Genomic DNA, 27,354 nt, shown 5'->3' with positions numbered 1-27,354 from the left:
CACTAGGTAAATAGGCCGAATTCGGCCATATCGGCTTATTGGGGTTCAGAGGCTACAAGTTCTGAGTTTTTATAGTATGGACAGAGTTGCTAACAGGAAAAAGCCGGTCCAAGGTCTTTATTCATTGCAGCATCATACTATTCTAGTACCAACGATAAGCCGGCTTATTGGAGTATATCCAACAAAATTAGAAAAAAGAAGAAGACAAAAGGGGGGAGCGGAGAAGACTCCAAACTATCTCAAAATAGACCACCGGAGTGCTGGGCGATAAAGATCAGCTGCCCTATTCACTTTTTGGAATACATGAGCGACTCGAGCATCCCATAGGTGACCACGAATATTGTGCAGTAAGAGATGTTTGTCACCAACCCTGGCGTGACTTTAGATCCAATGGATGACAGTTGCCGAATCCCCTTCGAGTTGAATCCGATCGGCCCCTAGGATAAGATAAGCATAAGAGATACCCTCACAAGCTGCTCTCATCTCTACCTCAAGCACGAAAGTGTCATGAAGTTGATATTCCCACCACAATCAAGCTGAAACTAGAACTTCTGATGACAAACCCGTCCCATGGCCTTTTCGGGCATAGGCTACTGGCTAGTGGTTGCAAGGTGAAACTAAATTTTTAAGACCTAAAAGTATCTTTAACTGAGTTTGAAATCAATTCAGAGTCATTCTTAAAAAGAGAAATTAATCTTTTCGGATGCCACCGCTGGTTGACAACGCCCTTCCGACCGCTCTCTCTCTCCTCCAAGTCTCTTACGAGGTCGGCTCTCTCTCTCTCTCCCTCCTCCAACCGCTCCCTCTCTGCTGTGATTTCTCTATAATCATTCTAAGTTTTACGTGTTTCGAGTGACTTGGTGTGACCGCGGTTCAACTTGTTGATCCGGCGGTTAGACTGGTGATTTGGTAACCCGTCCAATATCCGGTCCGGTCCTGATAATAATCTCCATCCATGTCCATCGGGGAGTTGGTACACGTTATTGCCTTCTTTTTTGAATCAGTCATAACCTCAGGTCCTCAACCGTCCACTGTCCTAAATCATAGCGTTTTTTTTGATGGGGAAGCACAACATATAAAAGAAAAGTATTCATAACTTGAAGTGGTTAGCTCCCTCGAAGAACCCCCCCTCGTTGGTGTTCCGTTCCTCTTTCTCTTCTCATAGCTTGCTTCCTTCCCACCTCCATCTTCCTCATTCCTCCTCTCAGGCCGGGCGTCAGCCTATAGCGTTCGTGATAAGTATCTGGGCCGTACGGAATTCGGGCCTGGGCCCGACTACCAGTGGCGTGGCCCGGCCCAAGATTGCCCTATATCCCGTGGCCGTGGGCCGTGATGTGAACCGCCAACTGTTCGCCACCAGGAGTGTTCCCTCTCCGCCGCCCTGCCATCCCAGGTTCACCTCGAACTCTTCCTTCTCTCATCCTTTCGCCCGGGCTATTTTCTTTTCGTAGCAGTCGTGCTTTCGTCTTTCTTGATCTCAAGGTCGTGAACCAGGGATTTTTGTTCTCTCTTCCTGCGGCGGTGTTTCTGAAACCTAATTAGAGTTACGTTCTGGATTTTTTGTGGTTTGTTTGGATTTTCAAGAAAGGGGAGAAAGAGAGGTGCGAGGTTTAAGTTTCTTCTCTTTAATTTATCGTTCTGTATGATTTGTTTTAAAAAATTGCCATCCTATGTCTTTTTTGAGTTTCTTTAATTTAGTGCACTGGATGATATTCTAAGCGTTGTCTACCAATGCAAATCCAGCTTTTAGGGCTTCCTTATTATCGGTTTGTTTCATTATATTTTGTTTTTATTTTATGTACAATTGAAGCTTTCGTATCTTAGGGATCAGTTTATTACATGGACTCTCTATTTCACCAGTTTGATTTTTCTTTTTATTCTTAAATGGAAAACTTTTAGCATATTTGCTTTTCAGGATTGAAGAATATGAGGGAAATTGTGACAATCCAAGTTGGCAATTTTGCAAATTATATCGGTTCTCATTTTTGGAACTTCCAGGTGAGGTTTAGGGTTGCCAAATTCTCACTGTAATCTATTTCATGTTGCGACTTGCACGTGTATTTTACTTGTTGGTAATCTGATCCCTGTCAGATGATAACTTGCATAAGTATTTGCTTAATTTCTTCGATGACCTTGGTATTAATTTAAATTACAATGCTGCAACAATTTGGTGGGGTAGATTGTTGAAACAAAATTAGCAAGATCTTGACAATGTTTATCAGTTTCTTAATGTATGCTTATACATCTTTTGAAAGCCTATGGTGGTCCATTGCATAGATTTTGTAGTGCCAGAAGTGTATTTTTGTCGATGAGGAAGAATTTCACCAGCTTGTGGCATGTGCATTACATGTCACAGAGAACTTTGGCTCTAATGATTGAGAAGCTCTTTGACAATTTCATTCGCCTTATTTCTCTTTCTAAGATGTTGTGGAGGAAAATTCTCATGATGGGTGCTAATATTCATAAACTGAGTATACTTGTAAATTAAATCATCAAATTACCTGATTTAGTGGTGCTAGAGCATTTTGGGAAAGTGACATGCGACTCGCCAACAGTCATGGAGTTGGATAATTATGCAGGAATTTGAGCATAAGATATATTTTTACAAGATTTTTTTTTTTTTTTTGTTATTTAGTATAGATTGAATGTTATATATAATATGGTGTTTTAGTTCATATATTTTCTTTTCTTCAGGATATCATGTCAGTATCATGCTATTTTCCTTATTGACATATCTGACTTTCTTTTTGCACTGTAGTCAATTTCCTTTTGAGAACTCCTTTTCTTTTCTTTTCTTCCTTCTTTGGGTGATTCATGTAGGTAAATGATTCTTCTGCTCTTGCTGTTTTTTCAAACATTAAGGAAAGTGCTATCTATTTACTATTTCTTGGTTCTGGCTACATCTATACATGAATAGAATTCATATATCTAGGCAGAAGGATGGCTGAGATATGCTATCTTTTTATCATCCCCAAATCATTGGATAAATTATAAGAATGCACATATTAGTTGTGAATGCCTTTATGTTTATAGTAACTTTAGAATTTGATTTGTCGTTTTCTATATGTAAATGACTTGAAGTAATCTGTTGACTTGATGACTCTTTTTCTTGAAGGATGAGTTACTTGGATTGGTTGAGGAACCCCATGGAGATCCTATTTTCAAGAATTCATCCTTGGATATGGATGTGCTTTATCGTGCTGGTGAAACACAACAGGTAGACTTGAATGCAATGCTTTTCTCCCATTTTTTGTGTCAAAAAACTACATGCTTTGTGCAATCAAGGGACATCTTTTTTTTTTTTTGAAAAATCTATTTTAGGACTACAAGTCTACATGGTGAATATATAAATCTCAATTTATGATGAGGACATCATCAAACTATATCTCAATATCCCAATGGTCTAGTCAAATTTGCAAAAAGACTGAAATGAGAGGGTGGCCTGGTGGTGCTAGGATGCAATTCTATGTTTACATTGGTTATGTTATTATTATTTACTTAACCTGGAGACTGAAATTTTAATGTGCATTATTTTTGTCTTCCCATATGTTCACATTTTTTTTCCTGCTTTCTCTAATATTCTCATTTGTTCCAACTATCTAGGCTCTGTTTATGTAGCCTAGCTGTAGGCTGTTGGGAACTACATGATGGAGGTAGGCAATCAGATCACTTTTGCCAATTTGATTCCTTCTAATTTTGAACATGTTAGATATTGATAAAACTATGGGCCGAACCGTGCGGTACGGAGCGTACCGTACCATACCAGTTCGGTACTAGTATCCGGTACAGATGGCGTACCGACACTCGGTACGCCAAAAAAAAAAAAAACTGTGTCATACTGTACCGACACTGTGCTAGTGTGGCACCGGTATGGGGTCCGGTACTGAGACGGCGAACCTTGGATAAAATTTTCTTTTTGTTCGTTTTCTTGTTTTACATTGTTTCAAGTTCTGAAAAATCCTTCCATTTATTATTGGAATTATTATTGTCATCCTTCCCTAGTACTCCAACCTTTGTGAAACAACCTCCAATTTCCTTCTTATGCCTACATGGCAATGCCATACCGAAAACAATTGACCCTCCACTTGCAACCTTTCACCTTACAAAACCTTTCAAACAGTTTACATCTCATCTTCTAAGTTCTTAGACTCACCAGTAAGATGCCCCTTTTCTAGAGAACAATGAATTGGCTTGTAGTTACCACTTACCCTTGGAAAAATCTGAGCAGCTAACCATTGTCCTTGCCATTCTTTTACCTAGAAGTGAAGGTTAAAAATCACTTTTGCAAATGAAAATCTATCTTTGATCGTCTCTCCTAGATATCCTTTGAGCCTCCATCCATCCACTAGCAAGACTTCTTAGGAGCTTCTTCTGCCTGAGTGCATGTCACAAAGTTATGAGTCTCATGACCTTAGTTCATCTCATTCTAAACATCCGAAGCTGATTTCTTCTTCAACCAGAGGTCCTTTTAGTTAATGGTTGGGAATAAGTTTTTGTTAGAATGGAGCCAAACTTGGAGGTTTGAAGAACTGCGACAAATCTTCCACTCCCTCCCTCCCTTATAATTCTTAGAAACCACTCAAGGGAAAAGCTTGGAGGTTGTATGGATGCTCATCTTTCCACACATAAAGTTCGAAAAATATTCTCTATTTTGAGACCTAATTCATAATTCTTTCTTGTGAAGATTACAAACCATGTGTACTGCTCCTAATTACATAATATGAGCTCTTTACCTGATTTCAAGGTCATCAGTGGGGTAACTAAATCCAATTATAGGGTCACTCATCATGGTGCTGTCGAGAAACTACATGGTGCTATTGGGTGCTTTCTTTTCTTGTGAAGCTTAGTTTCTGATTTTAATGCCTTTTGTGGATGTCATATATTTGATGATCTTTATGGAAGCTGTTTTCTTATTTTTCTTGATTTGTTGTGCTCGTAGTTTATACACCCTTTTTCCACCTTTTCTGTTACATATTTTACCATGTTTTAAAGATTCTTATTTTTCTCCTTTTTATAATAGTTTACACTTTCAATATCTCTTTCATAGTTATTATTTTCATTCTTTTTAATTCCTGTCTTATGGTATATATCTCATTTCTGGTAGCATTAGAGGAAGAATTGAAGCTACGTTATACTAAGTTAGATGGCAATAGAAGTCTTAAAGATGCTATCCTGTACTATGGTTCTGGTTCTGTATTTTTCTCATTGAACTTCTTCTAATAAGTTTTTAAAATGTAGATGTTCGAAACAGTTATATGTCAGAAAATTCGGTGAAGTTGATTTTTACAAATTCCTTTAGGAAGTAGAAAAATCAATATCAAAAGCCCCAGTTATCATACTTCATTATCAATATTTCCAGAAATTCTTACACGGTTAGTATTTGCAGGGTCTTCTTACATACAGCCCGCGTTTGATATCAGTTGGTTTTCAAGGTGATTATCCTTTCTTTTATCACTTTACTGATATGCATGGTTGAGTTTGTAGATTCTTTTGATAATTTATTACATGTCATGGAAGTGTATCAAGAATGGTCCTTGATGAAGGTAAATGTTGAAGTAGGATAAGTAAAACAATCCCAATGAATAGATTGTGTCTAGATAAAATCATGGTTGACATAAATTGCAAGATTATTTTCTTACCAAGTCTAATTATTAAACTTTAATGAGAATTATCATAGACTTGTACATCTTGTTTACCTTGTCTTAGTTTTTTAAATAGTACACTAATGGGAAAAATTGTCTGACACATAAAAAGTGGACAAATCCATTTTTAGCAATAGCAATGTATGTGCATAGGTTGCAAGTTATAACAGCCAATTAATGTACCTCTCTTTGAAGTCACACCAAACGATAAGCTGGCCTTTTCCCCCTTCAGTTAACTAGAAGCAATGACTATATGAGACTTCATATAGTAATTTTTTTCCTATAAGCATGATGATGGCAAACATTACCTTTTGGGTACATTTGGAATCACCATTCTTTTTTTTTTTAAGAAAAAAAACTGTTTAGCCTCCCTCATTAGGTGTGGTGCCCCCTAGGCACCTTGCTTAGTATTTGGTGACTTATATAGGCAGCCTGCTCCTAGTTGGGTTGCCCAACAGCCTGAGATATAACTGCTAGAGGTTTAGGTTTTTTTCATATCTGGTGCCCAGTAATCTAGTATGATGCTATTTCCTATTATTTAACCCTACAATACAATATTCTAAACCCTTGTCCTCAGACCCATTCTGATACTTTTATTCCTTAGCAAGATAGGAAAGGGAGAAAAAGAATGTGAAAGATGGGAAATCTGGTGGTTGTGGTGGTATTGGGGTAACATAGGGACTATGGTGGTTGATTTGGTGACTAAGGTGGTAGGTGCATCCTATTTCCTTTTCTTTATAACTCCCCCATTTCTCATATCTCTCTCTCTCTCTCTCTCTCTCTCTCTCTCTCTCTCTCTTTCTTTATTGACCCTTTCTCTTGTCATCTCTAGGTGTGCCACTAGGGAGAGAAGTGGGCATGAGGCAGGGCTCGAAAGAGGGAGGCAAAACTTTTTACATTTTTCTTTTTAAAATTATGGACCATCTGTCCATTTTGATGGACCTCTATTTGCCAATCTACTACCTATAGTAATGCCTTTCATAACTGAGTTGCTTACTATTTGAATAATACCATTGTTGTCACGAATAAGGGTGTAAGTGAAGAAAGTGTTTTTCTTGATATAAGTTGAATACCCCCTGATGCTGAAATGATTATTCCATGTTTTTTTGCGACTTTGGAGAAGTCTTCAGGAACATCTTTCAATGATGAGATTATCTAATAGGTTTTGCTTGCCTATTTTTTATTTCATTTTTTTAGATTTTAAAACTCAACTTCTCATATGGGGAGCTGAATATTGATATTTGTGTTGTTCATCAGTTCAGTTGGTTAAAGAATGAAATAACAATTAAATTTCTTCTCACATGGGAGAACATTTGATTGCCTAATCAATTCTATTGATGTAGCATCCTTTATTGTGACAGTAATCCAAGCCTAAGTTATCTTAGGGGATTTTGAAAGGTTTGATGGGTTTCCTAATAAAAAAAAGAAAATTCTTAGGAGATAGTGAATCTTTTTTCCGTCATCCTATCTTGCTTCATGATGCTGGCTTTCTAATTCTATAATAAAAGCCTTTTGGTTTGACAAATAAGTCATGATAACCTGGTATATTTATTGGTAATTATGAGGCAAAGCTGGTTATCATTGGTTAGAGGATGGATTTGATCATTCTCTTCAAAAAGCATGGATTATCCACTGGGTCTGAAATACCAAATGGACTTGCATATAGCACGCGGTATGTAACATATTAGGCCTTCTTGATGTAGGGATCCCCAAGTTGGTAAGGGAAGCCTGGTTTGGATGATAATTCTACAAATTGCTTGAAACGAGAGTGAATCAAGTTTTGAAGAAAAAAATAAGGTTGGTAGGCAATACATGTGGGCACTGATTGTGAAGTGGGCTGAGAGTTATTCTCTTGTATTTTCACAATTTGAAGGTGAAAACATGAAGAAGAGGGGACAAGTTGCTACAGGGTTGTTACTAATGTTTGACCATTTTTGCACTATTGATGTGCACATGCTACCAAAATTTGATTCACAATCAATACAAATAAGCAATTTGGACATGCTTAGACCAAAGCCAAGGGCAAAAATAATTATAGAATTTAAATAAATTATTTATTTTGGTTAATTAATGTATGTATAGTTATTTAACAACGTTGTTAAATCACCAAAACAAGAGAAGAAAAAATGATGCACCAAAAGAAATGAGTTGAATGCTTTAAGAACTTGCCTGCAATGAACTTGCACTTCACGACATTTATAAAAATTTTGAAAAAATTGAAAAAGAAATGAGTAAGCAAGCTAGTACCAAGTATGTGATCGTTGATGATGGTGGTGATTATTTGAATGTTCTGGGTTGAATGTGCTACTATTTTAAGTGGCATTATAAATATATTCCTTCTTTGTTTACTTGCATTTCAATTACTAATTCTAATATCTATCTTTTAAATGTATTTTACATTGCAAGTTATGTGATGTTATGTGATATTGTTGCATGTTATTGACTTCAACACATAGAAAACCCTGACTTGGGCATTTAGCTTGTTATGCCTTATTTATTGCTAAAACATAGCATTTAGACAAGAAAATCTGATAAGAATCCAAAACTAGAGTTTGAAGGCCAAAAAAGATCATACCAAGGGTTGCTGGTGCATGCACGTGTGCACATCAATACCTTTTATTGGTACAATCCTTAATACTGCACGAACCTTCTCCACCCTTGGGCTATTTGGTATTGATCCTCACTATATCAAACCTTGATGTTGTAAATATGAAAATGGTATTGAAGCAAATCCCCTATCTAATTGATAAGTCTAGAACATTTGGCAATACTGGGCAACATCATTTGCATGAAGCTCCAATCACTGGTGCTGCTAACAGCAAAAAAAACTGGACCATGAGACTTTCTTTAATTATCCATCAAAATATTTAAAATGCCATTGTAGAAAGTAATTGATTTCATTCTCTCCTACTTGGTACTATTTATGGAAACTCCTAGTCAGCTCACATAAAGAAGGTCCTTAACGTACTCTGCTTTTATTTATATATACTCCTAAATATTGCATTCAAGTGCCTGAAATATCAAAAATAATTATTGAGCACTTATTGAGAGGGAAGTAGGCCTGGAAATGAGTTGAGCAACCCTGATACTTGACCCACTTTTTATCTTGCTAGGCCTAGTTCACCCTGGTTTTTCTCTCGGTTAGGTATGGGTCTAAAGAATGTCCAGTTTGAAAATCTGGGTTGGGTCTAAGTAATAGTCCTATCCTACTCAGTCAGCTCGATTTGACCATGGTCTAAAATAGGTCAGACACTATATGACTTCACATAATTTGACTTGGTCTAATTTGACATGAAAACACGACTTTGAGATCCCCAACTCCTCTATCACTCACCTCTTTGCCATGTTTGGATGGTAGGTGGGCTGTTAACGTTTCTTTGTTTGTAGGTTGAGAGTCCAATTAGAGTTGAGTCGCATTCTTGTTGGTGAAATTGGTGATACATTTTGTATCAATACTTAGTTCTCTCAACTTGTCATCCTTGTCATTATTTGTCGTCCTTTAAAATGCTGAACAAATAATGTACTTCTCTTTTATCTTGCACTAGCCTAAACCTAGACCCCATGCAACCCAGATCCTGATGTATGGGGTTGGGTTTGGATCATGTTGTCCTAGCATCACACTTGAATGACCTAAAGGGCCTAAAGAATTTTTATGGATACAACCAGGCTCAGATAGCCAATATTTGCAATCTTGGTATTGGGTTTCATACCGATCTGGTACCAGTATGGTATGGTATTAAGCTATACAGTATCAACACTCGATGCTTAGAGCATGCCGGTACATTTTTTTATTTTTTTCTTTTTTTGTTGTTATGATTATTTTAAGGTGTAGGGTCTTCGAGATATGATTTTAAGCTGATTTATTATTATTTTATATTTATTATTTTATTTCATATTGATCCCAAGACTCTTGCTTGCTAGATATAATTGTAATAAATAAAAATAGATAATGGATCGCTTTTGGCTTGAATAGGGTGCAATCAAGCCGAGCCGAGTCAAGTAGCTAGATGCTCGAGCTCGACTCGATTCAAAATTCTCGGGCTTGAAACTTGATTCGAGATCGATCGAGCCTTAATATCTAAGCTCGAATTCAACTTGATATATAAAAAAAACAATACTCGAGATCGACTCGACTAGACTCGAATATCAATTGAGCCATTCTCGAGCTCAAGTTCGAGCTCGAATTCGAGCCTTGGTCATAATTAAAAAATATGATTGAAACAATATATAACATAATATTATATTTTAAAATACACGAGCCTTCGAGTCAAGTATTTTGCTATTTGAGCTCGATTCAAAAAATTGTTCGAGCTACTCGAGCTCTACTCCAGTTGCGTAATAGTCGGGTCGAGTTGAGCTTGGACCCAAGTCGAGCTCAAGCGACTCGTAAGTTGCTAGCTTATTTGCACCCCTAAGCTTGACAATACATATATCAGATAGATTTGAATTATAACTTGCTAATATCTAGTCCTGATGGAGTGTCTGTGCTGCTCATAGATATTAGGATCTTCTTCATAGTCAGGGGCTTGGACTTGAGCCCGCCGATGCATATGAAATTTGGGCCTTTTGGATAGCTACCTTGATATGGATCCTTTGTTTGATACTAGGATGGCCATCTTATTTTTGTGTAGTAGCTGCACAAATAAAGTGTTGCAGTTGAAGTGTGTATATATATATATATATATATATATATATATATATATATATATATGGATCATATGTTGGTGTGTGTTGAGGATCCACTGTCGCAATTACCAATACACATAGCTAAATACTTCATTATTTTTAGTTAAATTAAATTTTTTAAGTTGTTACATATTTAAAAAATTGATAATTTATGTTGTACTGCAAAAAATGGCTGAACTGCTCCATAATATACTTCTAATTACCTATATGAACTTTTATATTTTCTATTTTTAAAATATTTTAATTAGCTCTTAGTTAAAAATTAATATTTAGTTCTAAAATATCTGAAATTTAATTTAAATTTGGATTAATTAGAACCATAACAAGGGCACTACATATATTTTTTTCAGATCATAGATATGCCTTAATCAATACTTATTTTTGAAATTTATTTGAATTTGGACTTAGATTTTGGGAGTGATAACCATACTCAAATTTAAACAATTGTTGCAGAAAAATGCAAGTTACATGCACATCCCTAAACAGGCTATCAATTTTTAAAATTTTTGAAGTTATTATTATTCTAAATCAAAAATATTTTTTTTTTTGATCTAAAAATTACATGATCAATGAAAAATCATGATATCTCTTCAATGCTAGATCACACTTAAATTTGTAGCATATCATGAAATCATACCAAAATAAAACATTCGCATGATCTCCTCCATTTTAGCAGCTTTTGGTCTATTTTAGGTAGGGGCGAAAGTGGATTAGATAATATCCATCCATATCTATTTTGGTATCCAAATCTATTCGGATATGGATAGAATTTGAGCATCCGACTAATATTCGTATCCGTATCTATATCCATAAAAAAAATGGATATGAATAGACAACTATCCGATTCGTATCTGAATATTCGATTCCATTTGTAACCCTATTTAATTTTATATAGCGGTCATAAACTTTTAAGAAAAATAAATGACCACATTAACATGCTATTAACTTGATTTATCATCCACTTAGTAATATTTTTGATTCTGTGGTCATAAAATTTAATTATCCAATTTGTATCCGTAATTATATCTATAATTTTGGTATCCAATTTGTATCTGTATCTGCTTAAAACAAATATAGATATGAGTTTTTGTATCCGACTAACATCCGTATCTGTATTCGTCAAATAAGATAGATATAGATATAGATATGCTAGAATCCGTTCCGTATTTGATTCTATTTCAACCCTAATTTTAGGCTTAAAAAAGACGAAGATGAAGGGAAGAAATTTTTTTTTTTTCTTCTTTGATCTAAGCTGTCCACTTGCAAAATCCCTCCTTTTCCTTACTCTCCCACACTCCCAAGCCTTTCGAAGTTCAAAAGGAGATGAGAAAGTGGTGAGGAAGGCCCTTTCCCCTCTCACTCTTCAATTATTAGTTTAAAACTAAGTAGGAATTGGTCCAGGCCGAGTGGAACTGGGTGGTTTCACTTAGTTTTAATTGCTTCGGACTTGCTCCTGCCGCATCTTGGACAGATCATCCGTACCTACTTGGTTCTGTACTTGTTCAGTACTATATGCCCAGAACTGAGCTGTTCATATTTGAATTAGATGAGAGTTGTATGCACATGTAAGCAAAGAAATACAAAATAATGAGATAAAGCCCTTTGACATCTATGTTACATCTTTAAAATAATTGAGTTTTGCTTGGTTTGCTGCAAAACCACTACGTAGAAGCCTTTCAAATTTCAATAAACAAATTTAGAAAGAAAGAAAAAGTTCTAGGGTGTACCTAGGCCATGAAGTGGCCATAGTGAGATAGAGAGGAAAAGGTTGGAAACAAATAAAAAAGTATCTTCAGCTATTGTATGAGGCAATCTTTTGCAACGAAAGTTTAAGGAAGGGCATAGTAGTACTGTAGCAGGGTGTTTTTAGGTAATGTGGTGCTCTGAAGAAGAGCCGAAAAATAATAATGACCAAGAAAAGTTGGTTCATATCATCTATTTAAATGATGCTTCTACAGAAAACAAAAGCAGAGAAAAATGTTATAGCGTGTCTAGGTGCTTAGAGAAAGATCTTGTATTTAGAAATAAATCTAGGCATGTAAGCATGCATACGATGCACATGAATGTTAAACATTCAATCCTAAATTTTTTATGGTATGGATACATGGAGAAAATTATAAGTATAATATTTTTTAATATACACTCACCCTTTATAGCTTCCTCTTTCAATAGGTTTTGGAGAGAGAAGGAAAGTGAATGTGGCTGAGAGCTAGGGAAAAGTATAAAACTAATGGTTGAACCTTATGCTACGCTATGCAAAATGTCCTTTGAAATGGATTAATTCCAAAAGACATTGGGTTAGAGTGATGACGTGATAAGAAATTGTCGACTTGATTCCAAAAAATGATAAAGCTGAGTGCTCCTTACAATAAGATATAGAGGAGAATCTTTTGCCATGTGAGAGGGACAAAAAATGAATATATTAATTGCTTACTATAAGAATTATGAAAATGACATAATTTTCTATGATTAATGTTGAATCTGGCCTATTTCTACCAACACTCTCTGTTCCCTTTCATTGAAATGGGGATGCCTCATGTAGTCGAGCTGCTTCTCATTGAATTTTTGCACATTTGGGTGTTGAAAATAGATCTGTTTATTTCATATATAACAAAGGAATGGTGGTTTCCTTATTGGAAGTTGGAGACATCTTCGCTCACTGAAAAATTGGTTATTATTTAATTGAATTAAATCATTAAGATGAGCATATCTGGATATATTTTAAGCATACTTTACTACTATAATATGTTCCAATGTGATGAAAATGATGAAGGGACTACATGATTTCATGTTGAGGTAATGTTGGAGATGTTGCTTCAAAGAGCTAAAGGTGGAAGGATAGTCACTGGCGAATATTAGCTTCTTGTTCTAGACAAGCGAAACTGCAAAATTCATGTGGCATGAGGAGACTGTTGGATTGCTTTTAGCAAACAGTACATAGCCATGACGGCTTCAACCCAGTGTGAAGTATATTGCGGAGTGAGCACTTCAATGTTGCATGAGGAGACTGTTTGAGTTATATATGGAAACATATGATCAAGGTTGGAAGTCACAAAAAGGTTATAATTTTGAGGGGATATTCTACTGCCTCTGGGTGTTGGGCCTATCATAAGTGTTGTGCGGTTGTGCTTGATATTGAAATCACATAGGGTGCATATTCTCATCGTTCTGGATTGCATCCCAACATTTTAGTTTTCATAAGTTTTAATACAGTGGGCCTAGGAGAAAAAGCATGAGGAATGTCTAGGTTTCTAATCAGGAAACTTTACCATTAGAGTGTCTCCAACTCTCCATAAAAATTGATAAGCCTTTGCTTTCTTTTTCTTGGCAACATTGGGCATCATTCCTGAGCAAAATGAAGTTAATGGAAGAAGAGAGGGAGATCCAGAGGAGAAGGATTAAGAGGTGTGTGACTCATTTCTATCATAAATTAACTCAAAAATCTTATCATCTCTCACCTTGAATGTTCTTTTATGGCCTAATGTGTCTCATGACTTTTTATAATTCAATCCAGTGAACTTATGTTATGGAAATAGCATAATAGCAAATCTTGAGTAACCAAACATTACAAATACTACATTCTTCTTTCGAAGGGGATCATGTTAATAGCAAGTAGTATTAACTAAGTAACCAGACCATTAAATCTAATGCTATCAGGTAGCCTTGTTAATGCCGCCCGAGAAATGGATGCTAGCTCATGTTAAAACCATGATTAGCTATGCTAAGTTGTGACAAATTGACTCACGGTCCCTTCCAACTCATATTGTGTTGTTGTTTTTGTACTTTCATAAAGGAGTCGATCAATTTTGCAACATAATTCACAGTATGTGTCTTACATGCCCATGTTTTCACTTTTCATGTTCATTTAACATGATTAATTTTCTCCAATCTAATGTCTGTTTAATTACAATAATGGATCAATGTGAAAAAAGGCTGGTATGAGGTTTTCCAGACCATCCTTAACTTGACAGCACATTAATATTCAGACCCATTTGGATACGTCAAGATTGTTTATGCTAGATAACTTCCAATTTTTTACAAGCCAGAAAGATCTGACATTTGGATTTGTGTAGTGATAAATAAAAACTTACATGGAATTTGTTTTTCTGATTATCTTTAGGTACTCCTTATATAGAAGAGAAAATGAGGTGATGTAGTTTTAGGAGGCATCATTATTTCTGCATCTTTGGTGGTATGTAGAGGCTTTACTAACAAGCCAGCCTAGTCCTGACAAGTGGCCATTAGGAGAAAGAAAACTATGAAGGGAGATAAGAAGAGGATTTGTTCAGAGGGTGTTGTTAAGGAGTCATCTTGGCTCTTTGTTCTGATCCATCGGGCAAATAAAGTAAAGGCTCTGTCCAGTCTGAACCTTGAGCTTGTGCTTGGCCTGGATTTACTTTTGGACCTAGTGATGTAGGAGTTGGACTGGCTAATGGGCCTAAAAGTAAAGTCCATGCCCTGTGTATCTTAAGGTTGTGCCTTGGGCTTATTGGGCTGGCCTTTCCTGATATATTGACATTTCTACTTGCAATTGTAAAGGCCTAATTGCTTCCCCTTACATTTCTTGTGTACTGTATTATTTTATGAATTCATGGTAGATCCTCATATCAACTTTTCAGTAATGACCACAAATGAACACTTATTACAGTTCCACTTGCTAGTGATTTGGTCTCTATTATATGCTTTAAATTCCTAATGTTTTATCAAAAGGCATCGATCTCGTGATCGGTCCATGATTAGATTTGTATTTATTTTATACTTTGAATGCCCTTACACTTGTATTCTATCACTTTCCCATTCACTAAGGTATCCATGTCATTTGTAGGATCTCTTGGTTCTCTAAGTTCATCAGGTTCGTTATTTGACAACATTTCAACATATGATCCCACAGATATTGTTACATGGTAAGGCATCCTTATTTGTTCTAGATGATTGGATAGTATACTAATGATAGCTCCAATGAAACTTTCCTCTCTCTCTCTCTCTCTCTGTTGCTCATCACTATATGCTAGATAAAGGTCATCTCTTAGTTACATTTGTATTTAATTCGCTTGTTTATTCCAAATTTGTTCATGCGATCCATCAAATGTAACAAAAAATGTTGTAAAATATGGCTATGACTGTCAGGATAGACTTCTCTTGATGGTTATGGTTACAAGAACCGAGCCTTTCTTCAGTTTGGGGAGGGAATCAGGTGGACGGATAAAATCTAACAAGGCTCTTGGGTGATACTTTGCTCAGATTGATAGACTAGTGTTTTAAGATCCAGACGAGTTGAGCAGGTTGGGCCATCAATTGAACACCTTTGTGGGTCGAATTGATTGAAAACTGGTAGATCGTAATAACCTGTTTGTCTTGGTGACTTAGGCAGTCGATTGCTCAATGTTCATGGGTTGAACTGGTTTTGACCTGTTTGAGTCAGTTCTTTAAACTTTAAATGATATAGAATCCCTTGAAACTGTAGCTCCTCTAGTTGTTTGCTTCTTCTTACCTCTATCATGAGCAATGTTCCTCTCCTTTTTCTGATGGCTAACTGGTGGAGGGATGAAGACAATGTTGCCTAGGAAGAGTAAGAAGGGTGAAAGTGGATTGGATAATATCTGACAGGATCTATTTTCGTAGCCGAATTTATCTAGATATATATAGAAATTTGAGCATTCAACTAATATCCATATCCATATCTATATCTTATAAAGAAAAATGGATATGGATATAGATAGACTACTATCCGATCTGTATTCAAATATTCGATTCCATTTATAACCCTATTTAGTTTTATATGGCACTAATGAACTTTTAAGAAAAATAAATGACCATATTAACATGCTATTAACTTGATTTATCATTCACTTAGTAGCATTTTTGATTTTGTATCATAAAGTTTAATTATTCGATTTATATCAGAATCTATATCCATGCTTTCGGTATCCGATTTGTATCCATATCCATTTAAAACAATTATGGATTTGAACTTTTGCATCCGATTAAAATCCATATTCATATTTGTATTTGTCAAATAAATAAAATATGAATATGGATATGCTAGTATCCGCTTCGATTTCAGCCCTAGTAAGAAGGCTTGTTGTTGGACTGTTGAGGAAGAGTAAGAAGGCCCCACCTGTTAGGAAACCATGCATGTCGTAGAAAATTAAAACTGCAGCGGAAGACACATGTACGGTCAGTTCATCGCTTGAACGTATTTTTAAACCGTTCGTAGATAGATTAAGATTAAATACTTTTGAAGGAAAAGATCTGATCTTCATCTTGTGCGGGTAGATGTTCGCCGCAATCTGATGATCGTGGTAATATTGAAAGGCTCGCTTGAAGCCGCACACGCGTCCGGCTTATACGGGTATCCACACAAGGAAGAGGACTAATCCAAGCTTTTGAATCTCCCTAGGGTGCTAGCTTCCTTGCAGAGATTACTTTTGATGGCTGAAATCCTCTCTTTCAATCAACTCTTGATTTCTTTGAGAGGAAGAAGGATGAAGCAAGAGGAAGAAGGCCACGCCCCTTCTTTTCTTTTTCCTTGTGGTGGAACAAGAGGAAGGGGAGAAGGAGGGCCGCACGCCTAAAACAAGAACCAAGGGGGGGGGCCTTTTCTTTTCTTTTTATTATGATGCCCTAGGCGTGGCTCTTCCTAAAAATTAGGAAGAGTCCCACGCCATCAACCCAAAATCAATAAGGGGCGCACACCTTAGTCCAATTTAAGTAAGGGCGTTGGGCCCTCCTTTCATTTGGGTGCGAATCCTCCAAGGAGGATTTGATTAGGTGGCCTCCAAGAGTCCTTATTGGATAAGAACTCTTAATCCTTATCCATAAGATCAAAATTAATTAGGACTCTAGGAGTCCTAATCCAATTAGGAGTCATATAATTTTAGTTCTAATCCAATTAGGACTTTAGGAGTCCTACTTCAAGTAGGACTCTAATAATTTGAGTCTTAATCTAATTAGGACTCTAGGAGTCCTACTCCAAGTAGGACTCTTAAATCTTATCTAATAAGATCAAGCCCAATTAATTAAGTTCAATTGATTAATCAAATTGCAATTTAATTGCAATTATTCCTTTTTCAACTCACTAACTCTTAGTGGGTGAAACCAATTATTAATCAAATTGACAATCATGAACTATTGTGATTCCAAATCACAATTCAACCATCAGATCGGTTAATACATCTAATATGTGTGACTCCATAGGTTCTATTCTGTCTGATAGTGAGATATATTGTGATCCTTATCATAATATCATTGAAAACTCTTTTTAGTGGGTTAGAACAATTCCAACTCATCTCACCAGGGATCATTAACTATCAAGATAATTTCTGTGAGTCTCACCATCCACCAGTGACATCTAGCAGCATATAGTAGCAACCTAGCAGAATGGAATAGATGAATCTCTAGGTGCAGTTATCATATGATACAGTCCTTCTATCGTGGATGTCATGGATAACTCGTCAAACCCTATCGTCTGTCATATGTCAAGATTTATTCGATTTTAATTCGAGAGTGAAAAACTTCTTTTCCACTTTACATACTATCCCAGCTGAGGTCTTACGAACTCAGTCTCATAAATCACATAGGACCACTCCTTATCTACCAATGTCGATAGATTCCTTGTAAGTGCACACCCTACTCCTACAGTGAATCTACTGCAGCTAATCTGCACCACAAGAATCTATATGGCTAGAGACCATGTATATGTGCAGTCAAACTATAGCAACCTCACTGTGAATAGCCGAAGCACCGCAGCTCAAAGGACCAGTCATACTACTACAACATCAAGTAAGTCACTGACGAGTGGATAGAAATCCAAGTGACTTCTTGTTTTGGTCACGCTCAGTGCCCTTGTTTTCTAACAAGCACCTGCACTATCACTCCAATGTTCCTATACTGTGGACTCGAGACTCGTCCATCCAAAAGGATAGTGATCTGTGCACTAATCTCATCGGATCAGTCACCGTCCTCGTGATGATCCATCGATCGGGGGCATTTAGGAAATCACCAATGACACATGGTCCAAATTCTCAACTCTTGAGAATATGCATCATCATTTTATTAATTCCTTGGACGATTCATAGACACATGCACAATATGAATGAAAAAAATGCTCATTTATTATTCAATAAGAATAAAGTCAAGTATAATACTATGTTTCAGAATAAATTGTGTGTCAGCCAGATTGGCTTTTAGGGCATACATCTAACTCCACCATCATATTTGATCCCTCCATGGAGTCTTGGATCTTGGATCCACCGAAATCTGACTCATAGAGCTCCATGTCAAAATTAGGGAGGGAAGGGGCAAGGTCTTCTGAGTTGTTATTAGGGAAGAAGGCTTGAAAAATTTAAAACAAAGGTGAGCGTTGGACATCATCAACATAGGTGGGGGTTGAGAAATTTAGTAGAGAAACAAAGTCTTGAAAGGAAAGGGAAGGGGATCATTGGGAAAGGAAAGAAAAGATTATGGGAACGGAGAGGATTTTGGAGAAAAGATTAAAGTGCTGTCGGGGCAAGGTGATCTTTTAGGAAGTTAGAATGAGATTTCAGAAATTATGGGATTTGAGGTATGGATAAACGGGATGGCCTGGTCAAAACCGTGGTAGTTGAGCTGGTGACGTGTGGCCTAGCCTTTGAAACAGGCTGGGCTTGGTCACTGGTGCAAATACATGTAAAACGAGACGAGGGGGGGAGGGGACAAGGTTGACGGTTTTGTTTTTACTATGTCAATTCAGAATTTTATTTGGCTCAAGATTTGTCTAGGATCAAAATAGTTTGAAGGATGATATTTTGAAGATTAAAGAAGGCATGACTCAAAAATTTTTAATAGGGAATGATCAATTGAATTATATTTTAGATTTTTTAGAGCCTTTTAGTACAACTTGTAGTTTTTCATGACATATAGTGTTTTCTAGATTTGAAATTAATGTTTTTATAAAACATTGTGAAAATAATTTGAAATGCTCACATTTCTTCAAATAGAGCTAATGCTTTATGTAGCTTAGATCTTAAAGATACGGGATTATGGAGGTAAAGAAGAATGAAATATAAACTTAAAATTAATACTGATGCAGTGCAGCCTTGTATGCATTTTTGATGAGCTTTGTATGCATTTTTGATGAGCTTCAAGTGAATTCATTTGATGAAAGCCATATTTGGGTCAAAACAACAATGTAAATCCATTTTGTTGTCCTTTTTTTAAACTTGCCAAAATATCAAAATTTTTTTGGGATCAATGCTTTTTTCTTTGATGAGTTGTTAGACCTTGGAAGGAAGGGGCTGAACGGATGGCTGCAACTAGCATCACAATGAGAGGCATGCATTTATTGGTCTTGGACACATACTTTTTATTTTCCATTGTATTTTTTTCACTATTCAGATTTTTTTGGGATTATTCATCCTATCCTGTAAAAGTTACCTTTGACCAGAATTGTTCCTTTACTGTTTGCCTTCATCCATCTTCCGCTTGTATATTTTCCTGATATTGTTCTGCTATATTTTAACAATCTGCAGGACTGGCAATGTCTCCAGATGCGCAGCAGAACCTCACAAAAAGAATTTATTTTTGCAAAGCTTATGTGAAGAAGACCAGCAGAAATCAGCTCTTTATGCAAATGATCCTGACAAAGAGAAGACCAGTCCTCAGAAACAAATTCAGGATAAGGATCTGGTTGAGTGCCTAGAAAGTGGGGTTCAATTTTGGACAGACTTTTCTAAAGTTCAGTATCATCCTAGGAGCCTCTATGAATTGCATGGTTCATGGACTGATGTCCAGAAACTTGACAACTATGGAATTGGAAAGGATGTTCTTTCAGAAGGGCTGCAAATAGAAGAGATGAATGAGAGGCTTCGATTCTTTGTTGAAGAATGTGACCATGTTCAGGTTTTCTCCCCTACATTAACTTTCTTATATGGGATGTCAGCACCTGAAAATGAAAAATTAAAATAAGCTAGCCATTAGTGAAGTTATTATCTTTTCCCCTGAAATTATTGCATTAATTTAACCTTTTCTCTTTATTCTATATTTAACATGTCAACCATGTAACCTGATTTTGCCCTTCCAAATCAATGAGATCTACACAGATTTTGCCCCTTTTCTCTTTGGGCTCGTTTGGTTCGCGGGAAATGAAGAGGAGAAAGTGTGGTCAACGGGAAAGTAATGAGATGCCTCTTGTTTGGTTGGAGTTTTCAAAGGAAAGAGATGGGAAAGTTGTATTTCCATGGGAATATAATTCCCACATTTTATGGAAAAGTTACTTTCCTATGAGAAACATGGAAAAGTTACTTTCCCATGAGGCGGGAATCACTCCATCTTTATTTTTTTCCAAAAAGGCCCTTCAGCATTAAAGAGGCATTAAAGACTTAATTTTTATTAAGGGTATAATAGGAATTACACAACTTTTTCAGGAAAGTGGATGGTCAACCAAACATATGCACTCTAGAAATCTGTCACTTTTCCATGTTTAACCAAACATGCCAAAAGTACATTCCCAGGCATTCTCTTTCTAGGAGTCTTCTTCCCAGAAATCATATTCCTAGGAGGGAAAATGCTTTCCGCGAACCAAATGAGCCCTTTATTCTATATTTCTCTGTCATGTTTGTAACCATCTTCACCTTACCCGATACTAACATCAATATGTCTGTTAAATCTAGAATTCATCTTTTTGCCCGAGAGTAACTAATTTAATAAAATTATGTTTGATATGATTTTCACTACACTGTTTAGAAGCATACTGTCCTTCAACCAGTTATCATGAACTGGTCATGATATACTATAAGATTTCCTCCTGTTAAATCATATGCTACTTCTACAGGGAATTCAATTCATTGTTGATGATTCAGGAGGTTTTTCCAGTGTGGCTGCAGAATATTTGGAGAATATTGCAGATGAATATACAAATACACCAGTATTGCTTTATGCTGCAAGAGATCCTGGTGCTTATGCATTTCCTGTGAGCCAGAAGGAATCTATAACAAGAGTTCTTCATGATGCCGTCTCTTTTTCAAGGCTATCTTCCTTCTGTAAACTGATGGTACCAGTTGGATTGCCTTCTCTAAGAAGTACGCACGCTTATGCTTAGATATATTAAATGCTTTAATGTTCTTTTAACTAGTTTTTTGTACCAGTTTAACACTAATCTTGTGGGGTTAAAAGAACTGCATGCATCAACAATGCTCTCATCGTGGCTCTATTTTCGGATATGGTATGGACTGGAGAACATATGCATCCACCTACCCAAGGAAATCCCTACTTGTCTGTACATGAATGTCTACCACCAAAAGTAGGATTTATATAATTTTAATAGATAATGTTGCTTATGCTTTAATGAGATATTTGAAGCCACCATACAAATTGGATATATATAAATTGGAATCTTTTTACTAATAAATGATTTAAATGCATCTATAGCCAATCAAATTGCATATACTATATGGGTGACAAGGTGGTGGTTCTTAGCACAGTTTCTTTTAAAAGATATTGGTGTTTCTTAATGAAGTCTACTTATTTATGTGTCTTTATACAGAAAATACGTTAGCTCCTTAGTTGGCCCTGCATTCACACGGGCGTTGGGTGTGTCACAATGCCAACATTGAGAGTGTCGCTAAAAAATCTGGAGGAAAACAGGAATCAAAAGGCTCGCATCTGTGCAACTTAGTGCGCAGACAAGTTGCTTTCTAAAGAATGCAAGGTTTCTTTGTCGGCACATTTTGCACTTTCTACACTTCTTCTTTGTTAAGTCATCTTTTTGTTCTTGCACAAGTGCACCTTTGGTGTGCATGAGGTTTAGCCATTGCCTATATGATGACTTTCCTAGCTATGACTGCAGCACAAAGCTAGGCATGCCATATGTCCTTGTTTGGTCTCAGATCTGGAGCCACTCGTGTTGCTTTATGAGTGAGCTGCACCTTGAGTGGGCTTCAGGTCAGAGCTTGGAATCAGGACTCATCGAGTAACCTATGCTGCATTCACAATGCTAGCAGGTGTTTCTTGAACTCTCGCACTTGCATTAAGGGTGCGAATTAGGCATGCAAGTGTGGCTCCATTGCAAGGTCAGCACATCGAAGGTAGACTAGTAATGCTCTGAAAGTAAATCTGTTTCTGCAACACCTGTGCTGTATGAGTAATTTATTGTCTTGAAAAACTTATGGTGAAATATACACTTTTTCCAGTGTCATGGATTTTGGAGAAGAGATTACTAGCATAGAACTTGTAGCTTGACATGTTTCACGAACAAGGTGCAGTTAAACTTGAATATGCTTAAGCATCACATCACCAACCACATCAAAGATACTGATTGATATAACAGAGTAAAGTGTTTTTTTGTTATAGAATGTGTTGTCACTTGGTCTCTGTTGGTCTATCACGGCTTTACCGAGAGTAAAACATTATTTGCACATGCATACTTATTTACATAGAATGGATTTTTCTGTCTCATCCTTTGGTCTTGCTGCTTTTCCCATAAAATTTCGATGTTGCTATATATATTTCTTTCTAGTGGTGTTGAACATATGGTTGCGTCTATATTTCTGCTTCCAGCTAATAGGTTCTGTATTTTACATTGTAAGGTAAACTATCCTCTGTACTTAATGTGGATGATCAGAAGCTTTTCCACAGCAGTGCTGTTTATGCTGCTTCCATACACTCAATAAGTATTCCCCTTCGGATGGAACTGCCTGGACCAACTGCAACCTCGGCATATGTTTCTGGTGCTGTTGATGTTGGTGAGATTGTACACATTTTAGCAGGTCAAGAAAGGCAAAACATGGTGACTATTCTGGACACGGCCATGCCAGCTCCATCTTTGACAGGTATTTTACTGTTGAAATTTATTGTTTGACTTAACAATTAAACAAGGTACTCACTTTTTCAACGTTCAGATGAACACAACCAAGGATCCATACACAGGAACTTGCACCCTTTGACCCCAGAAGTTGAAGAAGATGATGATGATTTGCATGCAGTAGAATCATTGATTATCCATGGAGCCCTTCATTCAGGTAGTCCTATCTATTTTTGACCACTATGTTGAAGTTTGCTCTCTTCACCATTCTCCACATTCCTAAGTTTCTCAAACACAAGCCACTATCCATTGATACGTACTTTGGCACACATCACAACTTGGTTTGTGAATTTTTGGTGTGGTAGTTTTGTTCTGCTATTATCATTATTTGTCTCTTTATACCGTGTTTTAGAAAATAAGCATTAAAATTAGATTATGGAATTGTTGAGTTAAACTTCACTAATAGTGTTAATTTCAGCTTACGTGCAGTACTATGTAAGATAATAGTCATTACAATTTGATTCCTTGATGTATATTAAGTGTCCAGTTTATAACTATCTCTTTCCTTGTTATAGGCTTCTTGATTTGTCTTTCTTGAAGGTCATGATGGAGATGATCATAGGAAGAGCTATATAGCAAGGATGGCAATCGGGATGGACTAGATTACACGAAACTAAAATAGAAATATCTGACCACTGAAAAGTACATATGATGTAGAAGAGATTTTGTCTGTTCCAAGGTCCGTAGTATCAAAACCGGCATGCCCCCATGCCATGCTGTTTCAGTGTGAACCAACAGGAAAACAAGCAAGGGAGGGGGAGAGGAAGAAGAGAGGAAAAGAGAGAGAGGAAGGGAGGGAGATGGAGAGTGAGGGAGCAAAGGACGCCGTACTGTACCGAACCGGACGGTACAGGGCGTATCGAATCGGACGATACGGGGCATTCCATACTGGTTCAGTATCGATACATGGTACTAAGGGTGTACCGATATTCGGTATGCCGAACCGGCTCCGTACCGTACCGTACCAACTGATACCGATATTGAGACGACGTACCTAAGGAGGGAGAGAGTGGGAGAGCAGCGAAGAGAGAGGTGGAGGGAGGGGGAGGGGGAGAGGGAAAGAGAGAAAAAGAGAGAGGGACGGAGAGAAAGGGAGGGAGAGAGAGGGAAAGGGCGGTGTTGAGCAGCGGCCACCGGAACAGGATCGAGGTAGGGGGAAGAGAGGGCTTTCGAAGCCCTCTCTCGTCCGTGCGTTAGAATAGGGCTAGAACCCCTGTTTTGAAAGAAAACAGGGGCTTTGGTCCCATTTTGATATTTTTTGAGCTTATTATTATTAAAAATTGCAAAAAGAAAGAAAATAATAAGACACTGCCAACTTAACTTAAACAAATAAAAAAAAGGACCGAAGCTCCTATTTCTTTTCGAAACAAGGGCCTTATTCTGATGCATGGAGGAGAGAGGGCTTCGAAAGTCCTCTCTCCCCCCTCCCTCGGCCCTATTTCGGCAGCTGCTGCTCACCACCTCCCTCTCCCTCTCTCTTGCTCTCCCTTCCCCTCTCTCTCTCTCTCTCTCTCTCTTTTTCCTTCTCCCCCTCCACCGGTTTTTCGATTTTATTGCTGAAATTGTCCTAGTCCGCCGTCAGTATGGCTCGATGTGCTCTGAACTAGGTAGTTAGGGATGGTTCCGCCTTCCTTGGAACTCTGTTCTATTAAAGCAATTAGCTAATTGAAATTCTGATGCAACCTGTCTTTTGGCACTGACCTGCTAGTGTTTCTTTTGGATCTGAATTATTGTCTAGGTTTGGAATAAAAGAGTTAAAAAAAACTTTGGGGAATTGAACCTTTATCCAAAATGCAAAACTCCAGCCTCAAGCCTTGCAATGTAAGAAGATAAGACATACTATATAGTATGTTTTGTCTTAATTTCAGATGTAGGATCACTGTTCAGTGTAGCATACTAGTATTTGGCCAAACTTCTTCAGTGGTATCCAATTCAAACCCCTTATTCTAATCTATAACTTTAAATAACACCATGGTTAGTCCTATATAGGAATGCTTGGTAAATGAGGATTCTTAAAGCTGACCACCAATAATTGATATAAGGCTTTTGATGTTTATGGTTATAACTTTGCAATCTAGTGCTTGGAAGATGCAAATTTGATGGGATTCTTAGGTTCAATATATGGATGTTTCACTTTTAACATGGATGTGTATGGCCTCTTTTAATACTTGTTCATGTGAGTGCAACCTAACTTGAATTGATATACACCCTTTACGTCTATTGATTTCCATTGTTTAGCGAGCAAAGGCAGTTTGCCTCATAAAAGAAGTGCACTTTCTCTTCAGTACCCAGTACCATTTGGGGAAGATGGTTACCGGAATGCCTTCGAACTAGCCTAGATTTTGAGTTCATCAAGTTAGGGATGTCTAATGAACCTTTCTTGATCGAAAATCAAGTATAAATCTAAGAGCTATTAAAGTAGAAGACTAAAAAGAGAGAACTGTTTTGAATATAATTTACTTGGATAATGATATTGTAACAATTAGCAGCCATCTTAAATTTTAATTTAATCCCAGGAAGAACAAATATGATGCATCAAGAAATTCCTGTCCATGACTTTCTGCAACTCCCCAACCCATAATTACAAGGACCATGAAAAACTATTGCATAAGTGATTCTTTCCATTACAATACATGCTCACCCTTTGGTGTCTCGGACCATGATTGTTCGCCCTAAATCAATTTATTACCTGCATCACATGCAATGGGGTCATAGCTGTCCATTGAATAATGCACCAAGCAATTCGTATATAGAAAAAGATGATGGCAAATCATACGGCATTCATTGTCTTTTCTGTTAGCTATATTGAGCATGATGGAATCATAGCCATCCATGATACTAGTCATGTATGCTATATCTGATAGTTCTTAGTTATTGTTAGGTTTCCCATTTTGTAACTACGCATTACACCAATAAAAAGTACCCCAAATATTTGCATTTAGGTGGAGGTATTTGGACTAGTAATATAGATTTCAATGAACAGCGTGGGTTATTGAAATAGATAGCATCTGCATGTTACTGTTGGGGCAGATGTTTCTCTGTGTGCACACCCATCAAAAGGTAGGGAAATATATATCTAGAATGATGCCGATCTGAAATGGAGCCTTTCTCTATGGCCATAATTTTTGCCTGTAAAATCTATCATTTCTATTGAGAAATCACATTCTTTCTTTCATTTTTATTCCAGTTACTGTTTCCTTTAAGCTTTTTGGACTGGTACGGGTAGTCTTGGTTTGGTTTGGTTGATTGCTTAATTTGCTTTTGTATTTTCTGATTCGGATGAAATTCACATTAACATAACTCATGCATTGCTCCTTGTTGATCTTGGATTGGTAGGTGATCATCGGGCTTCCATTTCACAAGTGAAGGATGCAATAAATGCTTCATACCTTGGTGGATCTCAAAAGCCAAAGTTAGCATATCTCTCGATAGCCCTTTGCCCACTTCCAATACCGCTGCCTTTTCCATCAATTTTTGGAAGCTGTGTCGGCCGGCATGGTGAGTTGTTGGGCAATCAAAGTGAAGGGGCTCACTCAAGAGGATCACTCGAAATTGATTCTATCCCAATGGCTGCAAGGCTACGGTCAAGTAAGGCTGTCATGCCTCTCATAGAGAGAAGGCTGGGGAACCTTCGCAAGCATGGGACAGCAAGAGGAGCTCCAGGTGCTGAGCTGCTTCGAAGTTGGGGCTTTGGAAAAGATGAGGTAGAAGACATGGGGGAGTTCTTGTCTAGATTGTTGATGGTATTTGATTCTCACTCCGAAACATCATCAGATTCAGATTAGTTTTTCCATGTCCTTCATGAGACATGCTTGCATGAAAAGCTCTGTATTCAGTTGAAGGATGATCATGAAATTTCATGGCAGAGTCTGAATTTACAAATGACATTGGAGCAAAGTCAGAGCAAGTCAGCATCGGAGATCCTAGCCCATCTGGTCATATTGGATTCCTCGGGATCAGAGCATTGTCTGCAGAGCTGGCACTCTAACCAAATATATGATTTATATTGTTATGTTATCCTGATTAATAGTTTTATGGTTATATCTTTGTCATTTTTGCTTGAACTGGGCTTGTGGAATCACGAGTTAAAGAGTATCATATGCTTGTGTACCGACGCATTCAAGGGCTGAGACACTGGTATCTCTCTTACATTATACTTGTTACATTTGAGGAATGACTTGTTCAACA

At 37.1% G+C, this 27,354-nt stretch overlaps 1 protein-coding gene across 6 annotated transcripts; it reads left to right on the top strand.

Annotated features, from left to right (window-relative positions):
* The first annotated feature begins 1,104 nt into the window (after nucleotides 1-1,104).
* LOC103709146 (plasma membrane, autoregulation-binding site, misato segment II, myosin-like, tubulin/FtsZ protein) lies at nucleotides 1,105-27,354 on the top strand. Of its 6 annotated transcripts, none has more exons than XM_017843354.4 (12): nucleotides 1,303-1,393; nucleotides 1,495-1,601; nucleotides 1,916-1,998; nucleotides 3,116-3,217; nucleotides 5,387-5,432; nucleotides 15,154-15,232; nucleotides 19,838-20,207; nucleotides 21,139-21,385; nucleotides 22,892-23,134; nucleotides 23,204-23,323; nucleotides 26,503-26,909; nucleotides 27,033-27,354. In XM_017843354.4, exons 3-12 carry the CDS (start codon nucleotides 1,927-1,929, stop codon nucleotides 27,294-27,296), a joined length of 1,950 nt encoding a protein of 649 aa, XP_017698843.2. In that variant the 5' UTR covers nucleotides 1,303-1,393; nucleotides 1,495-1,601; nucleotides 1,916-1,926; the 3' UTR covers nucleotides 27,297-27,354. The 6 variants fall into 6 exon arrangements, with proteins under 6 accessions (XP_008792583.2, XP_088575394.1, XP_017698843.2 ...); XM_008794366.5 differs by lacking the exon at nucleotides 1,495-1,601 and adding an exon at nucleotides 3,604-3,653 and having other exon boundaries at nucleotides 1,337-1,393; XM_008794361.5 differs by lacking the exon at nucleotides 1,495-1,601 and having other exon boundaries at nucleotides 1,105-1,393.

The sequence above is a fragment of the Phoenix dactylifera genome, chromosome 1, assembly GCF_051530095.1.
Source record: "Phoenix dactylifera cultivar Ajwa chromosome 1, Ajwa_hap1_PhDact_Kaust_v1.1, whole genome shotgun sequence".
NCBI lineage: Eukaryota > Viridiplantae > Streptophyta > Magnoliopsida > Arecales > Arecaceae > Phoenix > Phoenix dactylifera.
This window is presented reverse-complemented; position numbering and strand designations above follow the sequence as displayed.